Source organism: Aristolochia californica, unplaced genomic scaffold (assembly GCF_029961685.1).
Source record: "Aristolochia californica isolate CCGP_79_NKW_82.1479 unplaced genomic scaffold, dmAriCali1.0.hap1 SCAF_8, whole genome shotgun sequence".
NCBI lineage: Eukaryota > Viridiplantae > Streptophyta > Magnoliopsida > Piperales > Aristolochiaceae > Aristolochia > Aristolochia californica.
Window position 1 is genome coordinate 2,931,617 of NW_027182279.1, and position 23,451 is coordinate 2,955,067.

The 23,451-nt window shown below is 37.6% G+C and overlaps 2 protein-coding genes across 3 annotated transcripts; one reads left to right on the plus strand and one right to left on the minus strand.

Annotated features, from left to right (window-relative positions):
- Positions 1-766: 766 nt before the first annotated feature.
- On the plus strand, positions 767-7,535 carry LOC137939051 (uncharacterized). Its single transcript, XM_068784222.1, has 5 exons — positions 767-1,094; positions 3,711-3,883; positions 6,662-6,725; positions 7,006-7,063; positions 7,156-7,535. The coding sequence occupies exons 1-5, from the start codon at positions 941-943 to the stop codon at positions 7,274-7,276; spliced, it is 570 nt and encodes a 189-aa protein (XP_068640323.1). The 5' UTR covers positions 767-940; the 3' UTR covers positions 7,277-7,535.
- LOC137939050 (origin of replication complex subunit 2) lies at positions 7,528-23,260 on the minus strand. Of its 2 annotated transcripts, XM_068784220.1 has the most exons (7): positions 23,080-23,260; positions 18,555-18,731; positions 17,578-17,684; positions 14,641-14,773; positions 8,539-8,821; positions 7,898-8,125; positions 7,528-7,818 (listed from the first exon to the last, which is right to left on the minus strand). In XM_068784220.1, the coding sequence occupies exons 2-7, from the start codon at positions 18,681-18,683 to the stop codon at positions 7,622-7,624; spliced, it is 1,077 nt and encodes a 358-aa protein (XP_068640321.1). In that variant the 5' UTR covers positions 18,684-18,731; positions 23,080-23,260; the 3' UTR covers positions 7,528-7,621. The 2 variants fall into 2 exon arrangements, with proteins under 2 accessions (XP_068640321.1, XP_068640322.1); XM_068784221.1 differs by lacking the exon at positions 23,080-23,260 and having other exon boundaries at positions 7,530-7,818; positions 18,551-18,601.
- Between the last annotated feature and the right edge of the window lie 191 nt (positions 23,261-23,451).

Here is a 23,451-nt window from a genome sequence, read left to right on the forward strand (position 1 = left end):
AAAAAGATTAATATTGGTGCGTTCTAATCCATTATTGAAATTCAATCCTGAACCTCCCATATCATTATTTTTTTAAATGTATACATACTTTTATATATAATTTATTTGACATATATTTTATATAGAGTATTAAATGTAGGTTAAGCTCAAACTCAGCCAGAGCTCGAGCTCGAACTCTGTTAAAATTATTAGGCTCGAGTTCAATTACAATTTTAGGCTCAAGGCTAGGGTCGGCTTGAGCTCGAGTTTGAAATATTTAAATCAAACTCAGCTTGAACAAGGTTCAGACTCAGCTGAATTCGATGCCACCCTTATGCCCAATTTTAAGTAGAGGTCATTCCTTATTTTATGTAAAATTTATGCATAATTTTTATACAATTTATTTGACATATATTTTTTGAAAAGTTTTAAATATTTGTTGAAGCACGAACTCGTGGCATGTATTTTTTGAAAAATTTTAAATGAATGTTGAAGCTCGAGCTCGGCTCGAACTCGGTTAAAATTATTAGGTTTGAGCCTAGGCTCAGCTCGAGCTCAAGTTTGAAATATTTAAGTCAAACTTGGCTCGAATATAGGTAGGTTCGGGTTCGGCTCGAGTTCAAGTTTCAAATATTTAAGTCAAGCTTGACTCAAATATAGGGCGGTTCTGGTTCGGCTCGACTCACTGCGGGCCCTGCCCCCTCACCAAATTTCAATTTATCGACTCTAAAGGATATACAGCAATAATAAGCCCACGACGATTTGGCCTCTGGCTGTGGGCATAAAAACAAAATTCCCGATAGAGCTCCCTTGCTGCCCGGGGGCCAACGGTGAACCGTGAATCTCTTCTGTTCCCGATCAAGAGCATCTTAGCGGCGTCGATTTCCCCTCCGAAACTCCCCGAGGCGTACAAATAAAATACCATACAAGATCGCGAGAGAGCGAGTCTCCGAGAGAAGCTATGGAAAAAGAAGAAGATATAGGCGAACGCGCAACAGCAGAATTCGAACCGCCGAAGGCTAAATCCTGCAAAGGTTGCCTCTATTACTCCTCTATTTTAAGATCCGATGGCCGGAACCCCCGTTGTGTCGGCGTCCCCCGAACCCTCAATACAGGTTTTCCCTTCTCACAGTTTACCCTTTTCGTTGAATTAGGTTGGCATTTGTGTGGGCTTTTCTGATGGTTAGCTTTATCTATAGTGCGACTTTTGTAAGCTGTTCTTGATCAATTTTCTGCTTTTTTGTTTTGTTTTGAACATCAACAAAAAAGGGATTGCTATACAGAAAGCGCAAACTATTACCGATTCACTGTTTAGGAAAAGGTTATTGGCTATAGAACCATTGTTTTGTGCATAAAACGTAACTTTATGTCATCGGTATTTGTTTCTAATTTTTATTAGGAAGATGATATGTACCCATTATTTTGGTGTCATAAATGAAATTAATGTACATAGAGTTGCTATTTGGAAGAGAATAAGGGAAGCAAAGTTCAATTTGATATATCAGTTGAATAGTGAGAGCATATTGTTTTTATATGAGGCAAAGAGGGAAAAAGTGCTTAGACGTAAGTTATCTTTGCCTCTTGCTAATCAACTTCAGGTCAGGTTGTGGACAGTTGCTTGGTTGAAGGGTGTACAAAGAGAGTGAATTGAAGAAATGAAATGTGTGATCTGACATATGGGATAATCGTCTCGTGGAAAGGTCTAGACTAAAGGTGTTAAAAGAGTCTGGACTGAACAATTTTGGAGGGGTTAAGAACCTTCTTCTGTACAGAAAGTGATTGCAAAGGAATGAATTTGTGGGGAATCAATGCACCATCCTTTGCAACCTTATGGTTGTGGTGATTAGTTACCTGTACCTGTTCGTTTTGCAGTCTACATGTGTTGGTGTAGCAGAAAATAGATCAGCAGTATGGCTGCTGTGGCTTCAGATGGTCATTTGGAGCTATCACTTGTTGGCTCTACTGGTTAAGACAATGTCCTGAATCTCTTAGATTCTACGACATCCTTTGTTTCTTTATTTTCTTTTAATTTTCTTTTTAACCAAATGACAAACTTCTAATTAGTCGGTTTTAAAATCCATTTTACGTGACCGGTAGATTATTTTCTTCTTAGTGTGTGTATTACCCAGTGTGGTGCTGTGTATTTAACAATACGATCATTGTGTACATGAGAGATTTAGAAATATAGCCAATTCATTTCCACATGACTTAAATTGCCTGTGCATGCATTTCTAAATGTGTTACGTAGGATCTCTTCTTGAAGAATTCATGAGAAGAGTAAGTTGTTTGATTCTTTTGTCTTGGATAAGTGTGGTGAAGTTTGTCTTTATTCTAACTACAGCTTGTAAACCTCCTTTCCTTTTCATCTATTTATAAAATTTGGTAGGTTAATAGGAAATTGAAATTTTCTTTTTGTATAGTATTTGCATTAATCTTTATATTTTCTGTGATAGTAGCATCATAAAATTATCTTTGCTGTGTAGATTTTGCTTATAACTATTATATTTTCTGTAATAGCAAGAGCATAAAACTGAGATAGTTATTTTTGAAAAAAGGGAGAGAATATTTTTCTAGCTACCTCTGAAGCAGAACAATTTCTGTAATTTTAAGTGCTTACAAACTGAGAGAATATCTTTTTTAGATTAGAAGCAGATGATTTTTTTTTTTATATTTTTACCTAATATGTATGCCTAAATTTTTTAAAATAGATGCGAACAGTTTACGGTATGATTTCAAATGTAACTATTTAGCCAAAAACGAAGAAGAAAAGATGGAAACTGGGTTGCGGTCCTACTTAAAGAAGTCCATGTCCCAAAATATGCTAGAAAGTTATGTTCTTTTTTGTGCTTTTTATAACAAAATGTTGCTCTTATATCATTTTGAATTCTAACGTGGCGGAAGTTAACAGCCTTCTCAACGGGCTCAAGATTTACAGCAGTCTTTTCTCCCTTCCGGTGATTGTGGAAGGTGACTCTCAAACAGTGATTTCTAGGCCAAATGTGGCCTGCCAATATAGTTGGAGATCTAACTAGGAATTCTCAGAAATTTTAGACTTGATCTCTCATCTCTCAATTGATCGGTTTAAGGTCATGCTAGAATAGGTTACTTGCAACAAAAGTTATAATTTCCCCTTAGTGCTTTGCTTCCCCTGGTCAGGGTGTAATTTTAGGGGCTTCTGTGACTTGCTGGATATATTTTTTGCTTTTCCTTTAATGAAATTTGCTCATTCAAAAATAAAAAAAAGTTGTTCATATATGTTATACTTAGTGGCACAGAATGTTGAAATTTCTTTGTATTATGTTCTACTTGTTGCTGGTTTCAGCTTTTTTTTTTTTTTTTTTTTGGGGTGGAGGGGGGAGGGGGGGGGGGGGGGGGGGGGGGGTATCAGATTTCAGGTCCTATTGAACTTTTGTCTGCTCAGCCTTTTGTGCAATGAGTAAATTGTGAATTCTTTACAGCCACTTTGTTCCTTTACTCTTTCTTTATTCTTTTAACTTTGTGATCAGGACCAAGACCCTAATAGAACTAGAGATGGAGTGAACATGAAGTTTGATATTTTCTGTTCTTCACTAATCTAATTCTAGCTGATTGTGCATATTTAGCTACTAATGACTCCATTTTTGGGTATATGGAATAGTTCTGATCATCTTTTTCTTTTCTGCCCTAAGTCATTGTGAATCCGATACAGTAACCTCATGAAGTAGTATTTTTCGTTTGTGCTATATGAACAGTACCTGGACCTAACCTAGTGGGAGAATCTGAGATGGAGGCTTCTAAAGAAGGGCGTAACTTGTCCGATTTTAAGTATGTGTGTGTTGGTTATTCAGTATTCCTTGAAAACAATGGGAATCCAACAGAGCAGCAAACAACAAAAACAGAACTACCCTTCTGTGTAGGCGTTGAGGTTATATCTTTCTCACTCTTTCCTAATTTCTGTTTTATGCAGTAGATAGTATCAATTTGATCTGTCATCAACATGTTTTTGCTTGGGGAGATAACTTATCTTTACGTAGACTGACTGAGTGAACAAAGCACAGTGAACCAAACACATGAGATGTAACTTCAAATAACGTGCTCTCAGGTTTAAGTACTCCCCTCAAAATCAAAGAAGGCATTTTAGTAATCATGTAGCAAGACTTGAGAACAACATCTCCTCACATGACTTAGAGCATTCATTTGGAACAAAAGAGTATGTGCTACTTCTAGAAGATGTTTATTTTTATGTTCTGCAACCCCATCTTGTTGAGGGGCATAAACACACAAAGATTGATGAATAATTCCATGTATAACTCAAATTTATGAAAACTCATGGTTCATGAACTCAATACTATTATCTGAACAGAAAATATGAATAAAAGTACCAAATTGATTTCTTATTTTATCGAAAAATTTGACAAATACATCAAATACTCCGGACTTCTTCGAAAGGAGGTATACCCAAGTTACTTGACTATAATGCTCTATATAAGTTGAATAATATTGGAAACCAAACAAATTGGAAGTCTAACACGGACCCAAGACACCAAAATGAACTAACTTCTATGCACTTTGACTCTAACTTGTGCCCAAGGGAAATGAACTTCTATGGTGCTTTCCAAATTGATGTGACCTACACTCAAAAGATAAATTTAAAGGCAAGGAAAAAACTGAAAGAGCTTCAACAGTAAGTGCCACAAGAAGGGAGTTACAATAGCAACCTTTAGAGCAGTTAATGAACTGTGTGGAGCAGTATCTAAGTAGTAAAGGCCCTCGTTCTCATGCCCAGAACCAGTCATCCTCCCCGTCTGGAAATCCTAAAACACAACAGGAAAAAATGTACCAAAACAGTTTGAGAAAGTTGGTAAGTTGACTCACCGATAACAAATTAACTAGAAACATTGAGACATAAAAAAGAAGATAGGAAGTTGAGATGTAGGGTGGACTACACCTTCACTTCTGATAGACGAAGAGGATCCATTTGCCAACTTAATGGACTTAGAAGAAGATGAAAAAGACAAATAAGAAACTATGGAGTACATACTTGACATGTGGACTGACGCCCTAAAATCAATAAGCCATGGAGAGTCAAATGACACGTGAAGTGCAGATGTACACTAAAGTGGCATTGGCCAAGGAGGATTGTACTAGTTACAGCAGGGGTAGAAGTAGTCGTAGTGTTAAGTTGCTCCAAGAGTTGAATCAACCTTTGAGTTTCATCTTGAGATTTGCTAGTTAACCTTATTCACTTCCAACCACACCCATATTTTTAGATACACTAAAGTTGGCCCGTAGTGGTTTACCAAATTTATCCCAACATACATCTATGTGTCTCAATGCATCATATTTAAGGCCCCAAACCATCCAGGAATTGAGCAACCTGAATCCGTTGTTTATTGTCTCTCAATTTTATAGGATTTGTAGTGAAAGGATGAAACATTGCAGTTTCCTGCCCTACTCCATGCATATACTCTATGACTGTTTTTTCAGCCCTACTCGTAGTAAAAAGCATCACATATAATTCAGAAAACGTGACACTTTACTTTCCTGAGCAAAGTTGGATTCAAGAGTCTTCCATATATTAGCTATATTACGACTCATCACCTGATCACTTACATGAGGCTGCATACAGTTCAACATCCAACTCTGAATTTTGATGGTCTCTGGCTTCCTAATACTCTGTCATAGGATCAGGGGAATTCTCATGAATATAGTTCACCTTTCTCTTTGCAATTAAGAACTTTTTAACAGTTTGAAACCTATTCATGTAGTTGGATCCATTCAACTTGACGGATGTGATCTGAATACAATTTTTTTTCGTTGTAGATTTCAATCTCTTAATGGGGGTAATTACCTCTCCTATATCAGCTATTATTACACCCAAAAATACAGGAAATATACCAGTAATAATTCTAGCAAATAATTACACAATCACCCTTTAATTATTGGCTCCTACCAGACACAGATAGAATACACAGACTTTTCTTGGGGCCCCACAGTGCAGAAAACACTACTAGGAATTTATAGAAAACTCACTTTAAGTACTCAGCAGTTCTCAACAGTCACCAATTATTTCACCAAAAAACAGCAGCATACATGTACCTAGAGCAGCCTGCGCATGCACCTGTTCACTAGAAAGGGTGACACAATTATAGGTATTATAGACCAGTCTTCTAACACTTAGTCACAAATACACTTATTAACTGCTTTAGGTTAAGGCTTAGAAAGAAGATAAATTACTAACCTTTAAATCTCTTGGCAAAAAAATTGAAAAATACCAGCCAGAAGGAGGTCCAAGATTTCGGGAAGGGAGAATTGGACGCTTAAAATTTCTCTATGGATCAAAATGCTCTGGAACCATGAAAAGTTGGAAAATTAAAGAGAAAAGAAGAAATAAAAGATAGAAGAGAGAAAAGCTGTGACTGCGGCAGCCTGGTTAGGTGTCAAAAGTTGAACCCTAACTCCTTTTATTAATCTCACTTAAATGGGTTTACAAAAGGATCAAAATACCCCTCACAAGTGAATTCATACAGTAGCATACAATGGAGCAAAGGATGAAAGGAAAATTACAACTGTGTCCCTTCTAAACACAGTAATTTCTGGACAACTTCTAATTTTCTATATTTAAACTATTCAATTGTGTAATGTTTAAAATACCCCTGACTTTTAACAAGTTGCAATCTTATGTAATATTTGGTTGTCACAGGTTTTGATAGATAGAAGAGTCTCAAGTGCTGATGCTGTTCATACTCATGCTAACAATAGAGAAGGTAATCTCAGACTTAAAGAATCCTTTCAAATTTTGTTAGATGGAGCCTTTTAATTATGTCGATTTGTTTGTTTTAGTATAGATATTTTGAACCATCATTTTTTGTATTTGGTAATTTTTTTTTTTGAATTCGTGTTGAAAAAGTATAGCGAATGAATGGGAGAACATGTCAGAATAACCGAACAAGTATAAATTTCATATATTATCTGTGTTCTAGAGCATATTCTTTCAGATAAGGACATTGTCGATCTGTTTGGCTCACCTAGTTGGTTGTTTTGCAGATGGCCATGCTTTCTCCAAACCAAAGTCTCATCCAATGGGAGAGGAATTCCTGACCAGGTAAGGCTGCAAATTTTGGTTCTTCGTTGCACTTGATATTTTATCTTCGTCCATCCAGAAGGTGAGAGTTATTGAAGGTTTAAAACTTCCAGGTATAAGCGAAATGCTACTCTTATTGCATGGGGTGTTGCAAGGAATGTACAGCGAGTAGGCAACCATGTCAAAGACTATGTGGATGACATGCTATACCCATATCGTCGTCCACCCAAGTAGCTAAAAAGTGAAATATCGTTACTGTATAATAATGTGACAGCAATGAATTATGGGCAAGGCCAGGGAAGCTTCTTACATTTTCACTTCCCTCAAATCGGTTTATTTTTACAAGCTTTGCTAAAGAAATTGTATCTTTGGGTTGATCCTACGTTCTCAAGGTGCTGCCATTTGATGTAACAGAGACGGTTCAAACCCCCATGTTTCATTTGTTTATTTTGTCTTTGTTAGTTTGATGGGTTTAATAAAATGGGACCTGATTTTAGAGTATTTAAAAGAATCCATCCACTTAGTGTAGCACTCCATCTTGCAGAGTTCAAATGAGGTGCAAAATTCGAAAATCACAGTTCAGTTAATCTCCTCTAATACCTTTTCAAGCCCATCAGATGCAAAAGGAATATAGAGGCACTCCTGTCCATCCTCATTTCGTCGAGTCTTAACCATTTCATGATCTTTAAACTCCGTCAAATGGGAATTAAGTGTCACCTGGCTACTGACCAAAAAACGTTCTCGACATATTGAGTATAGTTTATTGATCGGCAATCCTGAGACAAAAAAAAAAAAAACTTTGCTTTAGATCAGTCATAAAATAAATGTAGAAGCCAAGATGGTTTTAACTCTTACCTTCTTCATCAGGATGTGCAAGTTGATATTCCGCAAGGACCTTGAAAACACTTTGAGCATTTGGAGTTAAGCTTTGGAGAACAATAGACGCTGTTTTTGCACTCTGGCTGCTACCGCCGTGGGCAAGGATTAATGGAAAGAAGAGGCCTTCCACTTTATAAGGTGCAAAGGTGGGCACATGATACCAGCACCAGTTGAACTGTGTATGGACCTTCTTCTTGTCCCATACTACATAAGACAAATATGGAACCATAGAAAAGTTGAATAGCATAAAAAGATTTTCAGTCAAAAGTAAATTTTTTGAAACGGTGGTAATTTTATTAAAAAACAAAGCAAGAGAATACATCAAGAGGATGGTATGATTTGGAAGAAGGTTGACAAGCATGACTACAATTTACTGAATGAGCAAAGTTATGAATAGTCCTGCCGAGGTTCATTGGTGCAATATTATCAGAAGATAAAATATAGTACAAATTCGAAATTATCAAAGTATTTTATTAGTATTATGTTTGTATAAACTTATAGGAACACTGATTACTTAAGTTTTGATAATTTGCATCATAAGTATGGTAAGTACACACGTGAAACCCATCTACAGACAACTAGAATGAGAAATGAAAACAAAAACATTAAATACTTACAGAGAGGTGCATTGACATGGTCAACAGAGGCTACCAACCGAACACAGGAACAACTTGCTATCTGAGCCAGATATAGTTGAGATTCACTATCACGCAACCCTGGCCCATCGATATTGTGGATGACAATGCAGATGAAAGAATCACCATTTTTTGAATGAGACCCATTCAAGAAGGCTAGAAGATCTTCCTTAGATTGTGAAGCAAAAGGCTTCTTCATTTTGGTGGGAGTACGTTGTTTAGTTTTTTGTTGTTCCATTAGAAGTTCTGCCATGGCAATTACAGCCTGCAAGTAGAACACTTTATCACGTCCAGGAAACTGAAAATATTTCCATTTGAATTATGTGAGTTTCCAGTATGTTAAATCCTAAGGTAATTCGCCTTCAGCTTACTGCCATGGAATAGTATGTTAGGTCCACGTTAATGGACTTAAAAGGCAAAATTCTACAAAAAATAGTAGATAGACCAGCATGCTATTTGGAGCACAACATTAGTAGAAAAGCAGCATTTACCAAAGATGAGGATGGAAGATAAAGAATGCAGAGATTTATATGTACCAGAATAAGGAAAGAGTAAATTAGAAAATTAAAACATTAAAAAACACTTACTATTAGCACCACAAGAGCAGGAAAAAAGAATAATTTTTGGCATGTTGTAAATATTCAGAGAGTGCACTCGCAGGAAGGTTTCTGTTGGTTTATAGAAGACTCAAGAAATGAAAATCTCAAAATTGGAATGAACAGAAATAATGAAGAGAGATTCGAATATGGCTGACCTAGCAATGGAGTTAGCAAATGAGATAACAGAGGAAGGACTAATCTAGTTGACACCAACATAGTTTTGGACGTAGTGGGAACAAGGTTGATGATGATATCAAAAGTCAGCTTCTATCATCTGCCCTGGCCACTCCATGAATTTGGTTCAACGATCATGCACCTGTGAGTTCACCATTACTGCATGCTAGGTTGACACCATTGTGCTCAAGTGAGTTTAGCAATTTTCTAAAGTTGACAGAAGGTGTCCAAAATCTCAAAAAGGCAGAGGTACATGAGATGATACAAAAAGGCCAAGGCTAAGCCCAAAGGAAAGGACAACAGTAAAAAAAGGAAAAGAGTCATAATGGGTGTTAAATTGAGAGATTATGTACAAAGAGAAATGAAAGAAGACAGAAAAGAAAAGAAAACTGAGAGATGTGAGTATCCATGCACTTCAAAATGAGGCCTGATAGTCGACCTCTCTCTATTAGTACTCACTTAAGTGAAAAAAAATTAAAAATATAGCAATGCCCCTCTATACTAAAACCCCTATATGTCCTTATATTTACTTCGGAATTAAATGAAAATTGGAACATAAAGCTCCCATAACACCTAAGCACTACTATCCTAGTGGGTAAGTTGATTTTACGCCACTATTACAAGGCCAAACATACAGTTTGCAATGGGAGTAGTTAGCCAATGCATGGAGAATCCACGCGAAATACACTTAGAGGATGCTCATAGAATTTTGAAATATTTGAAAAGAGCTCCTGGAAAGGGTTTATTACACACTCCCCATAGAAAGTGTTGGGATACTTGAGTGTTGATTATGTAGGATCCAAGATATCTAAGAGGTCTATGATAGGTTTATTGCTTTGTTGGGGATAATTGGAAGAGTAAGAAACAGAATGTAGTGGTCAGATCCAAAGCCAAGGTACAATATAGTGTGATGCCTCAAACACAAGTGAACTCATGCGGATGAAATCAGTTTTTGTTGAGTTATGATTTCACATTACAGAGCCTACTATTATGAAGTGTGACAATCAAACAACAATTTTTATAGCTAGCAATTCAATCTCCCATGAGAGGATCAAGTATATCAAGGTAGATTGCCCCTTATTTTTAAAATGGTGTAAAGTTTTAATAATGAGAGCTAGAAAGCACACAACATAGGGTACGACATAGGATACAAGCACAATATAGCCACCTCTAAAGGTCAAAGGAGGTCCCGGAACAAAGGGAAGCTTTGCTGACTCCAGATTTGGCAAGCTTGTCTGCAATTTGAGTTGGCAGATTTAGGAATTTTGCTCCAGGAAATGTTGCCATTCAGCAGATAAATTTGAGATCTCATCAAAGATCTTCTTAATAGCCCACGGAGCCAGATTCTTTTTTCTACCCAACCAATGACTAGTGCAGAGTCACCCTCTAGGATTAAAGGGCCACAGCAGTGTTGCTTAAAAAGCTTGACGCCTTCCAAAAGAGCTAGGGACTGTACTTCATTAGATGAACAGCAACCGGCTGGACCTGAGAAGGCCAACAAAACCTGCCGTTGGCTGGTTCTAAAAACTCCTCACACTTCTGCAGGCCCCAGATTTCCTTTTGAGGATCCATCAAAGTTTAATTTAGACCAAGAAGATGGCGGGGGCTTCCATTCTACCGTTACCTGTGGTCTAGGGGCACACCAAAATGGATTACTTTTCCCCAAAATTTCTGAATGATGGAGCTTCAAAAAGTGGGTAAGCCATGGGGGCTGTCTGAATTTCCATATAGGTCATACAAGTGCTGGTTTACCAGGAATCTGTCTAGCATAGCCATTACTGGGGAGGATCTACTATTAGACCAGGGGACCCTGATAAAGAGGGTTCAATTAAGGCATGATCTAAGATAAAATCTGAGAAATGCCACATTGATGTCTGTTTCTGCCTCCCTTCTTCTCAAAACCAAATCTGAATACATTGAAATCACCTTTGATCACCCATGGCAGGGACCATAAGTTCAAAATAGCTACAAGCTCTCCCCACAGTTCCTGTTGCTGAGAGTTGTAGTTTGGTTCGTTGATTGATACTATTGCCCAATCAGCCCCATCTTTGATTGATTTGAAGTAGATTGCAATTATATGGTGTCCCACCTCTGAGTTGATCATTTCCAATTGTCGTTGATCTCAGAAAATTGCCATTCCCCCTACCAAGCACTCAACTTTGGCTTCTATCCATTTTGGCCTCCTTGTGTATAAGATATCTCTGGCATGCCGCGTGGTTAATTCAGCTAATTTTGTTTCTTGAAGGAAGGGCATTACTACTGTGTTTTTTTTTAACATCTCCCTGATTATTGCTCTTTTGCTGTGTAGATCCAAACCTCAAACATTCTTGAACATAATGTTCATTGTTCACTGGCTCTAGTGTTGTCATGCAGCTTTCTGAGTCTCTTCTGGCATGCTTCAACGTCTACTTTGGGCATTTTTAAGGAGGCGTCAAATTCATCAATCTCCTAGGAATAGATCTAACTTTTTCTTAAATGTCCTTAAATGCTCAATATCCTTTTTTTAACTTATTTACCCTTCTCGTTCGTAGGATCTATTTCCTTGGGAGCTTTCTTTATTGACTTTTTCATTTTTCTTTTGTCAGGTAGTTTTGATGCTTTCACTAGTTCGTTTGACATCCTCTAGCCATGTGTGTACCTAAATGGTACCCTCTGATGTTTCTGATTGGTCGAACTTTAGTTTTTTTGTGGAGGGGAGGTTGTGGAGTGATTGTTGTATCATCTCTGTTTTCACTCAGGGGCGACGAACATTCCTGTCTCGCCTTGAGGCAGCAAGGATCGACTAAGTCAGGTAGCTTAGACTCAATCAGGCTCTATTCAGAGCCTATCATGTGTATGGCACTATGTTGCTCATGCAATTGGCATTCAAGAGGCTCATTGGATTTTTGGTGTATGGTGGATGACCGCTTCTGCCTCTACCTTTGCCTCTGAGTTATCGTCTGAAGAGATAGACGGGTCACCGGTTGGTTTGGGTTTTCTATTGTATTTACATAGTTGGTATCGATACCAAAACCGAACTCTGAACTGCGTTCTAGAGGTTTCCATTAGGGGTTTTAAAATTCATATGCAAATTAAAAATATAAATCTCTAGGAAGAAGCCTTTGGCTTCTTCCTAGAGATTTGTGTTTGCTTCCCACAGCTACTAGATGTGCCCTCCCTTCTCGATCGTTCAACCCTCTTGTACGTTCGCCCATATTGCCCCTCCTTCAAAACTTTACCCTATCACTAGGGTTCTAAGAATTTGTGTCCACTTTACTCAAGTAAATTGTCAGTTTATCAAAGAGGTTGAAATGCAAGGAAAGGTTGTTACACCATATGTGAAATCTTCTGAACAACTCAACGACATCTTTACTAAACCTCTTGAACTGTTTGATATTTACACTCCAGATTCAAGGGCAGAGTAAGAAAATATGGAATCAGAAGTATTTTCATCATTACACGTGTATATTCATGATTTCTATTAGCTAGGAAGATCAAATGGTAGTAATGCATCAATCTTATAATGTTTTCTATTTTCCTTTTGGCTTTATTATAGCTGTATACAATTGATGCATGTACTAGGAGCAATTCTGTCCTTTTGATTGTATTTTTCACTTAATGATATAAGAAAGAGATTAGGGATCGAATTGATCCCTAAAAATTGTTGCTTTCTATGCAGCCCTCTTCTCCCCCTTTCCTCCCTTCTTCCTTCTCTTCTCTTTATTTCCATACTATACAAATTCACATGGTTCATATAGTAATTTTTTTCCCAGTGCTAAATACTTCAAAAGCCTCTATGAATTTCCTTCGGGTGCTCCATAAACTGACTAAGAATACTAAACAAATTATATATCTGGCCATGTAACTGTAGTATAAATGAGTTTGCTGACTAGCCTCTTATACATGGTCTTGTCCTTGAGCTCGGTTATGCTATCATCATGTATATTGTGGTTCACTTCCATAGGCATCTCCAAAGCTTTTGCTCTGAACAATCCATACTCGTGCAACGTATCAATTACATATTTTTGTTGAGTTAAAATTATGTCTACTTTACTTCTTGTTGCCTCAATTTCTAGAAAGTACTTAAGGGATCCCAAATCTTTAGTTTGAAAAAGCTTGGCCAGATGTCCTTTCAATACCCTTAGCATCACTTCCTGACAACACAATGTTGTCTACATACACAATTAATATCACAATTCCAGAATTTCTCCTAAAAAAATTAACGAGTGGTAACAACAACTTCCATGAAATCCCAAGGATATAACCACCTTACTAAACTTATTAAACCATGCTCTAGGGCTTTGTTTAAGGCTATAAATAGTCTCGTTAAGTCTTACTTTCTCAGTCTCCCTCGAGCAACATATCGAGGAAGTTGCTCCAAGGGTTCTTCAAATCAGCAGAAAATTGGAAGAACCCCTTTCTTGGAGAGATCATAGACTCAAAGAGGAGAATATTTTTTGTGAAACCCTCAACAATCGAATCTTAAAGCTTTATTACCATGTTAATTATGGAGGAGAGAGAGAGAGAGAGAGAAGAAAGAAGATAGAAGATAGAAAAGAAAAGAGAGCTGAGAAGTGAGCATAAAGTAAAATTACAGAAATGCCCCTCTACACTAAGACCCTAATATCTTCCTATATACACTTAGAATTTAACGAAAATTGGAACATGAAGCTCCTATAAACATCTGTGTTTATGACTACTCTAGAGGAGCAATCTGAAAATTGTAAATTTACCAAAATACCCACTTCACATAATTCAACAATGGCTGCCAAGTAGTGATCTTATATTTTTTAGGTTCCAGAGAAAGACCAAAGAGACCTATCTTACGACATCCATTAACTCTGAATTTGATCCACTAGTCTCAACACAAATTCATATGTATCACAACTATCAACATAGACTCATAAATGGTGCTGCCAGCATAGTAGAATACGAAAACTCAGCTGATCTATGGCTTTGAATAGATAAGAAAAGAAACTCAATGGTCAAAAATTTGACAAGGAAGATTAAAGAATATTGGACTAAGTTATATTTGAGCATCGCAGTATCAATTCCACTAAAAATAAATTTAAAAAAAAAAAAAAAAACTTGCATCAGTGTGATCAAGCAGCAAATAGAAACATATGCATGAGAGCAAGCATCAGAAGCGCTCTCACTTGCTCTCTGTCTTTAAGCCTCATTTTACATGCACTTTTATGCTTTAAAGTCAAACTCTTATGTGTGTTATATATGATAATTTTGTACATATCAGCTCTAACTCAAGTGAAAAAATCCCAAGAAAATTGGATTTCTGGTTACTGGTGCATACAAGACAACGGCATAGGACACGTACATGATTTATATTAACTGACTGAAGGTAACCGTTGATAACAACAACACCGTACTCTGTCAATGCAGTTGAAGCAAAATCTTCAAGTAAGAGCTTTTTAGATCCAAAGCCATACATTAGAAGTCCAAAGCCACACCTACAACAAGACAGTGCTAACTTTCACAACAGGCCATATAAAAGTATAAAGTACAAACATATGTGAATGAAAAAAAAATGCATGATAGCACCTAGACCGCATTTTTCCTGATGAAATGAATGTTTTTCAGCTGACTAGAATGTTCCCTTTTTTTTTTTATAATTGAAATGTAGATTTATTAAAAACCAAACAGAATTATAAGGACAAGCTAAGGACTCACTCCCTTTACAACAATCGATTGGAGGGAGGCCCCTTGCTTGGCAAAGGAGTCGGCAAAAGAATTTGCTACAATGAAAGGAAGAAGCAATCATGGTAATTTCATGAAAGACTGCCCAGTGATGCCAAGGGGGGTTAACAAGAGAGGAGTATCAGTTGGAGTCACCTTCCACATCAAGGGGAATGCTGAGATGGTCCCGAAAAATGATAAGTCCTTGGAAGAGAGCAAATAATTCAGCCAACATGATGTCAGCAATACCCAAAGGGCCTAAGTAAATAATAAGGGTAGTGCCATCAGCATCCCTAAAGACTCCCTCGAAAGCAGCAATGCCCGGGTTGCCTCTGGTGCTTCCAGCATAATTAAGCCTGAGATGCCCAGGATAGGCAACTTCCAAGCAACAGTGATGGGCAGCAAGGGGATGCTGACATGAGCGCTATTGCTTTCCAATTGAAGGGGAGAGGACAGTCTTTTAAACTTGCAAATTCCTTTCGAATGTGGAGCCAAGGAGCGACTTGACCAATGATGGTGCTAGAGACGTCGTCTAGAGTCCCAAATTTACAATTAAATCTACGGTTGTTTCTCTCCTTCCAAAGGTTCCAAGGAATGTAATCTAGGCAAGCCGAGAGCAGGCTTTTTCCCAGCTTAGGAAGTCAGGTTCCGAGGATCATTTTGCATGCTCCAAATAGATCCTTAGGGGCCAATCAAGTTGAACATTTGCATCCAAGACTAGATCCTTTGACTCGAATGTTTTATGTATCAACTTAGATATGTCACATTTAAAGAATAAGATTTTCAAAGTTAGAGGGAGAAGAAAAGTGTGTGTTGAATAGGCACATGTTAGGCTGAAACTCGAGCCCTCTTCTTTTAACTAGTCATTAAGTGAAAATTGAGATTAGATTACAATAATACCCTTCATAAAACCCAATAACTCCCTAAATACTTATCAAAATTACTTGAAACTTGAAACATAGACTCCTATCCTATTGACTTACTTACTGCAACTCCTAGAGGGACATGTACACAAATAGGAAATGACCAAAAAGCTCTTATACATGTATTTTCAATGTTCAACTGTGAACTCAAGACTCTTTCTTTCTTAGATACTCTATGAAGACCTGCATAGGTGTTCCATGTCAAAATGCTTCTGCCAATAACTAATGGAGCCAAAGTTGTAAAGTGTCTAGAAGACAAAGTGAAACATTAGCTTACCAGCACAAGAGAGCCACAAAGGAGCTATGTGATCACTAGCCAAAAGGTTTTATTAGCCTATTGCGATTTTAGTGTTTCTTCCGGAACTTGGGCACTAGAAAACCCAGGTCAGGTTGCTTGAGTCAAGTCAGGACTCACGAGTGCATTAGCTGGATTTGGTGCGAGTAGGGGGACTCACCAAGAAAAGAATGTGTGAGTTCGACCTCCCAGCCCAAGGCAACTCTCCTGAATCCAAGTACACCTAGCCAAGTTGAAGGTCAACTAGGTGGATCGAAACACCATGGTTGTGATACATGTTAGAGGCATTTTATCTCATATGATGAACATTATCCATATTGGTCACATTTGTTAGTCAGAATAATCTCCTAGGTTAGGATTAGGAAAAATTCTTGTGATCATTAGTTGGAAAAAGGTCTTCTAACATTCGCAAGTAGTTTTTGTATAGAATATAGAGCCAACTTTAACCTGGTATCAAAGCAAAGAGTTTGTTTTGTTCAGCCTAGTCCATTTCCATGTCTCGGGTTTGTCCTTTCTTTAGGCCCAGATGGGAAGGGAGTGTTAGTTGGAACAAGCCCGTAGCAAAGGAAAAATTTGTGGTTGTTAGGAAAAGGCCTCCTAACTTTGAGTAGACATTTCAGGTTAACCTCAAACTCATCATCATGCATCATATATGCTGGAATAATGGGGCTTTGAGCTATTTCTACATAATTTAGTTATTAGAACAATAGAGCATTGTTTCTCACTTTTGTTCTCAAGTGCTATACATGTCTAGCAAACTGAAAAGGTCATTTCACATGTAGTTGATTCATCTGACACAACCTGAATCCCTAAATTGTTTTTGAATGTGTACATCTCTTTTTTTTAATGTACCAAAACAATAAGTATTAACAATGGTGAAGGGTATAGTCATCAGTTTACATATGATGTAGTAGCTAGAGTTTGCATTACTCATACATCATGTTTAGATGTACCTCTAGATTCTTCTTCATATAGTTTGAACATGTATATTACGAGATATAAGGGATTTAGTGTATTTAAGTGAGTTGGGGTATTTGTGTAATTTGAATCAATTTCATTTAATAAAAGATGGGGAGGTCGTGCAAGGAGACTGATTTCAGAAGTCTCTTCATTCTCCCTTCTTCTCTCTCAATTTCTCTCTCCCTTCTTAATATTTTACACTTCTTCACTAACAAAAAAAATCTGAAAGCTAAAATTGAAGAAGTTACTTGGTGTGACCATAACCCTTTGAGATAACTTTATTGGAAGAACAAAATAACTTGATTGAAAATACAGAACACATTGAAAGATACACATGAACTATTTGCTCACAATCAGCAGATTAATTCACCCATAAACCTCAAGGAAGGAGAAAACAGACCTTAGCTCAAAAAGCCATTTAGAATATTGCTCTTTGTAGCTGTTCATCAATGACGAAATCTCTTTCTCATGTTTAACAACAATTTCAGACACAGCAGCTCTCAATTCCTGCCACAAAAGACTGTACACCTCAACAAAATGTAGATTAAAATTTTCCCAAATGAGACTAAAACAAAATCCTGCATTAAAATCATTCACAAGGAAGCTGATCAAGATAGTTTCCACAGCAGGGGAAAACATGATTGACATTCTTAACATAGTTCAAAAAATACTCATGACCTTTAAGAGCACACATACATGAAGCCAACTTAATATGGGAACTAGCTAAGTAGTGCACAAGTGCCCATACAATAAACTTTGAGATACCAATTGTATGTCAAGCACAAAAGCTCCTACTGCCATAGAGCTAAATGTACTCATTTTGCTGAAGTACATGGTCTTTATAGCAATAGAGTTTTACATGTCGCCTATCAAGTGATCATAGTTCCAGTGACAATAGAACCAGACATATATCCTCAACACAGTAGAGTTTGAAGAACCTATTTTTTCAAGGTGTGTTGCCCCTGAAAAATTGATAAGGAAACCTGGAATAAGGATAACTAACACATGACCCAGAGAAGTTTGGATATGATTAATTACAAGCTAAAATCAAACTAAGACTCTGAACAAGAGGAGAATCTTGGATTGCTATGCTAAAAGGCACAATCTGGAAAGTCTGAACAACAAAATAACTCGACAAAATCTGGCAAATGTTGAATCTACAATGTAACCGGACTATTTTGACTCCCAAAAACCCTTGGAAAAAGTTCACTTGACTTGAAGAGTAAACAAGAACCAGTATAAACATTGGAGTTGTGCAGCTCATCATGCATCAGCAAAGAGCCCACAAACACACACAAAATAAAAAAATAATAATAAATAATTCTGCAGAGTCAGTTACATATTCTCTTTTACAGGAGTAGTTAGTTCATTACCTACCTGTTCATCCACAAGATCAATATCAGACAATTTCGTGCTCGATTTCTTTCCAGAAGCACCCAGTTCCTTGGCTAGAAAGTAGTTTCTGGAGAACATATACTCATCCTCATCCCCTTCTGCCGCATCCATTTTTTAAAGAGAAAATTCAAGCAATTCTATCACCAAGTGCTACTTGTTCTGTGCAGATATAAATGAAACATAATTAAAACAGACAGTGTGTGTGAGAGAGAGAGCGGGCAATAGAAGTAGACTGCACAGAAAAGTTTAGATGGTTTAAAAGCAACTAGCATGAAAGATTTCGTTTCGTGGCATTCTTGAAATCTCTTCATTCTCAGATTCAATAACCTTTTTTTTCTGAAAAATCGGCAACTGCCTTTCTTTTCTATCTTTGCCATATTTAAAGGATTACATGTGCTATAAATCAGGAAATAAACTAGGAAGGGATTGCCAATATAGCAACCGAGTCTTACGGGAAATAAGTTAAGAAAGAATTAATCAACTTATCAACGATAAAGATTCTAGCAACTGCATAAATCCCCATCTCCCACGATTTAAGGAGTAGTTTCCGCCTGGGAGCCGTGCTCTCTATTTGCATCAATTTGCCATCGCCAAACCAGTAGCAGGGGCTAAGGGTGTTACATGTTTGACATATGCAAATCATGTATCAGACTATGGATAACAGTGGATTGTTATCCCATATAGATGTAAAACATCATATGGAGTATCACTCTTGAGCACGTTCATTTGCCCATCAAGTTTTCTTTTGGTGGATTTAATCTTTGAGACGACTGCATGAATAGACACCATAAAGCCTTCAATGCAAGGCAAATGTTTCTAGATACATTCTCTCTTGATCACTTTAACATACATTTATTTGAGATATGATATTTTCTTTACTGAAAATTTAGGGAGGTAAGTGCATGACAAATATCACCGACATATTTATACATAACGAGGAAACGAATACAAACAATAGGAAATATATCTCTACACATATTTCATTATATGTCACTTCTAACTCTTCCCACAAGTATGTATCACTTCTACAACACAAAAGACTCTTAGCCACCCATCGTTACACAATTGGCTCACCACCAAATCATCCAATATGACACTTAACCATCTTATTAATGTCTATAGTGAATGAATCATTTGAAGACTGGCAAGAGCCACTTCTTAATGAACCTTGTAAAAATGTGAGCTTTAGGGAGAAAGAGAGAAAATAGAGAGAGAAGGAGAAGGAAGTGTGTGAGGCAGCACTCAGCCAGGGCAAAAATTGAGCCCCTTTTCTATTAAATACCTCTTAAATAAAAGATTACCAAAGTAATAAAAATGCCCCTCATAGCTCAAACTCCCATAACTTACTGAATACTAAGAATTTTATCAAACTGATACTTGTAACATGACACCTAGCCTACTGCTATTTCATGAGGTGTATCTCAGATTAGAGAAATGACCAAAATACCCTTACATGATTCTAACAAACCTAGAACTCTCTATCGTTGAATTCTTGCCCACTTCCCTTGGCTGCACTTCTTCATCCCTCCCTTCCACCTATCTTGGCTTCTTCTCTTCTCTGGTCAGTGGTCACCTTGGCAAAAACTCTTGAGCTCCCATCCTTGAAAAGCTTGAGAATTATTTTTCTTCTTGGAACAGAAGACACTCCTACCTAAGGCAGGAAGAGTCACCCTCCTAAATTCTTCTGTTGCTGGCCTCCACTCTTATTCTCCTTTCTCCCTTGCACTATGAGCATTGCTAATAGAATGAGTTTGTCCATGTGTCAGTTTCTTTGCCAATAGATGGATTCCACGAAGTCAAGCCGGATGAGGTTTGCAAGCTGAAGAAAGCTTTGGGAGGGGGTGCAGGTTGGCAGGACATGAAGAAAGAAGTGTGAGGGACGTGAATTATGCTCTTCTTATCAACGTTTTTGGCGATTCAGTATTTGTAAACATTGGATTTAGGAGAGTTGTTGCTCAGAGTTAGCTGGTGGGCTCTGGATGTATGACACAATGTGTTTCTCTCCTTTGTAGAGCCATTGCCCTTTTCTTTTCTTTTTTTCTTGTTTTTTTTTAATAGCCATTGCCAGTTTACTCCCTAAATCTCAGGAGAGCCTCCAATTTTATGTTGGAAACTTGGAAATGGCTAGAGTCAGGTTTTGACAGGACTAGTTGACTGGTTCAGGTCCTGTGATGGAGTCTTACTTGCTGATCCATTACATAGCAGCTAAGCCTTGCATGCTTGTTCCTCATGACTTCCAAGTGCAGGAAATCCTGGCTGAAATCATCATTTGAGAAGATAATGATGCTGAATCACTGGAACTCATCTTCCTTATGTCATCCCTTGAAAATCCTTATATTCACCAAGTATCAAGTTATAAGCTCATCTGGGTCAATTCTTCTAGTGGGAGACCGTGGCCACTTGTTATGCTGAAATAAAGGATCTCAATTCCCTTTCCAGCCCATGATGCTTCTCTTGCCTGGTCTATATCAATTCACCCTAAAATTAATTGCTTTCATTTAGAGGGAACTTCACAGAAAATTCCTTACATTCAATAATCTGAGGAAGCAAGGTATGTGGTAGAAAGCAATCCCCATAAATTTTGTGAGGTCATTGAGGAGACAATGGTCCACTTATTGCTCATTTGTCCTTTCTCTTGGAAGGTGTCATGTCACTTTCTTAATAGGTTTGTGATAAGTGTCTGCCCTCTTCGCTCTTTTCAAGATCTTATGAAGCAATGGACTGTCATACCCTTTCCTAAGATCAGCAAAATTTCACTTTGTGCTTGTCTTGCCTAAATTCTCTGGAGATTATGGCTAGAAAGGAATCAAAAGCATTTTAACTGTAAGATAAGTGGATAGGACAGAATTATTAAGAAAATTTGTGCCAAGTTATCATATGTTTCCGCACTCTCAAGGGATGCCATGACCTTAATGGTGGTATAAGTAGGAGTTACTGGAGGCTTGTGCCGTCTCCCTCTGTTTTCAAGCACAAAGAAGCAATCAGATGGACAAACCGGGCTTCAGTAAATAAAACTTTTATGGGTAATCTGGGACCCCGAGCCCACCATTATTCGGAGGGTTTTCAGTTGTATGATGGGACTGCTATTGTGTCTTTTGCAGGGATCCTTGGCATCTCTGATTCTTCTAATTAGATTCAACCCTTGCTTCATGGCATCAGAATTTTCATCTCTTCCATTGGTGACTCCTGATGCATCAAGGGTGACTCTAAAGTCTAAAGTGTGATCGGTTGGTGTAGAAAAGGAATTGGATCCTCTGTGGTATCATTGGCCGATTTTCTTGAGATTCTTGACCTTGCTTTTGATGTTGTATAGAGTTGGAATCATGATCTAAGATCAGCTAATTGTATAGGGATTAACCTTCAATCTCTAGTTGTAAGGAGGCTCCCCCTTTTACCTTTGTAGTTTCATTGGCTTCAAGCCTTAATAAGTCATCCTTTTTCCCAAAAAAAAAGTCACTTCCAGTATAAAGTTAATGTATCATAGAGAGCATAAGCTTTCACGGATTCCAGGAAATCATGGTATGTCAAAGGCTAAATGATGAGCTTGATATGCCTGTACATAAAGATAATTCCAACAGAATTATACACAACAATTTAACAAAAGTTAAGATACCAACCATGCCTGATTTAGTTCTTGTTCTTCTGCTGCAATGGAAAACTTTCAGTAATTTTTCTTCTACAAGCTTTACTGTGTAAAGTTTAAAATATCATATGACACTTCAAAGAAAAGAAGAATCAAATTAATCCACCTAATGTTGCATCTGTATATAGCCAGAAGGAATGGGCCTCCTTCTGCGGAGCTCCGGAAGATGAAACACAAGTTCAAGTAAAGACCTCAATAAACAGTAGAGAAAGCTGTGTACACAATTACAAGTTGCCTTACCCCAATCTAAATCATGGAGCATAATAAACCAAATGCTTGTCTGAAAACTAAAACTATAAACAGTACGAGAACAGGAAATCCAGTTGAAAGCATGTCTATATATGCATCTACTTCTTTCTACAAGTTCTATACAACATCCTCCTCATGACATTTTTATTCTTCTAAAATTTGTCTGCTTACCGAGAAATGAAGGAGAATGATCGAAATGAAACTATTCCTTAAAAATGACGGATAAAAGATAATCCGCCTGTATAGAGAGTATGGAGTGTCATTTGTTACCTTCCATTATATTCTATATTTTTAGTCTTTTTATTGGATTGGAAAACAGATAAGCTGATAAGGAACAAAGGACCACAACCAAAACCGACCTATTCAGGCGCAAAGAATAAAAAAATAAAATATACAGAGAAGGAAAAGGAGCAAGAGTGAATTCCAGACTATAGAGTAACAATCTTTACAAACTAGTGAGAAGGCAGTTTAATGTTTGAAAACTGCAAGAACAGCTCAAATAAATGAAAGAGAAGAAAAACGATGTTTTGGGCAGGAAGAAAGCATTTTAGAGACAGGAGTAAGAGCTTGAAATCCGAATGTACTTCTCTTAAATGGGAGAAAGTGTTTCAATACCGAGCTTTAAGGGAGCAGCTTTCCGACTGCAGCGATTTGGGAGAAATAGAGGAGATGGAAGGAGACGGGAAGTGGATTTGAGAAGCGAAAGTTTTATTTCTCCATGACGGGAGCAACAATTTCAAACTTCAGAGGATCCAGGATTTAGCGAGCTCTTCTTTGCTGTTATTTGGGAGCGAAAACCTGATGTGGCGGGCTGCAGCAAGCTGAAAAAGGCGGGAGTTCTGCCATCTGCACTTGCACGGAAGAAGTAAAGTGTGAACGTGTGATCTGTTATCCAATGTGGCAATTTGTTTAACCATGTAGCAGCTTCGTTTGACAGGTGGCGAACACGTCAACAACCATCACAGGACAATAAGGAAAGTGACCCCT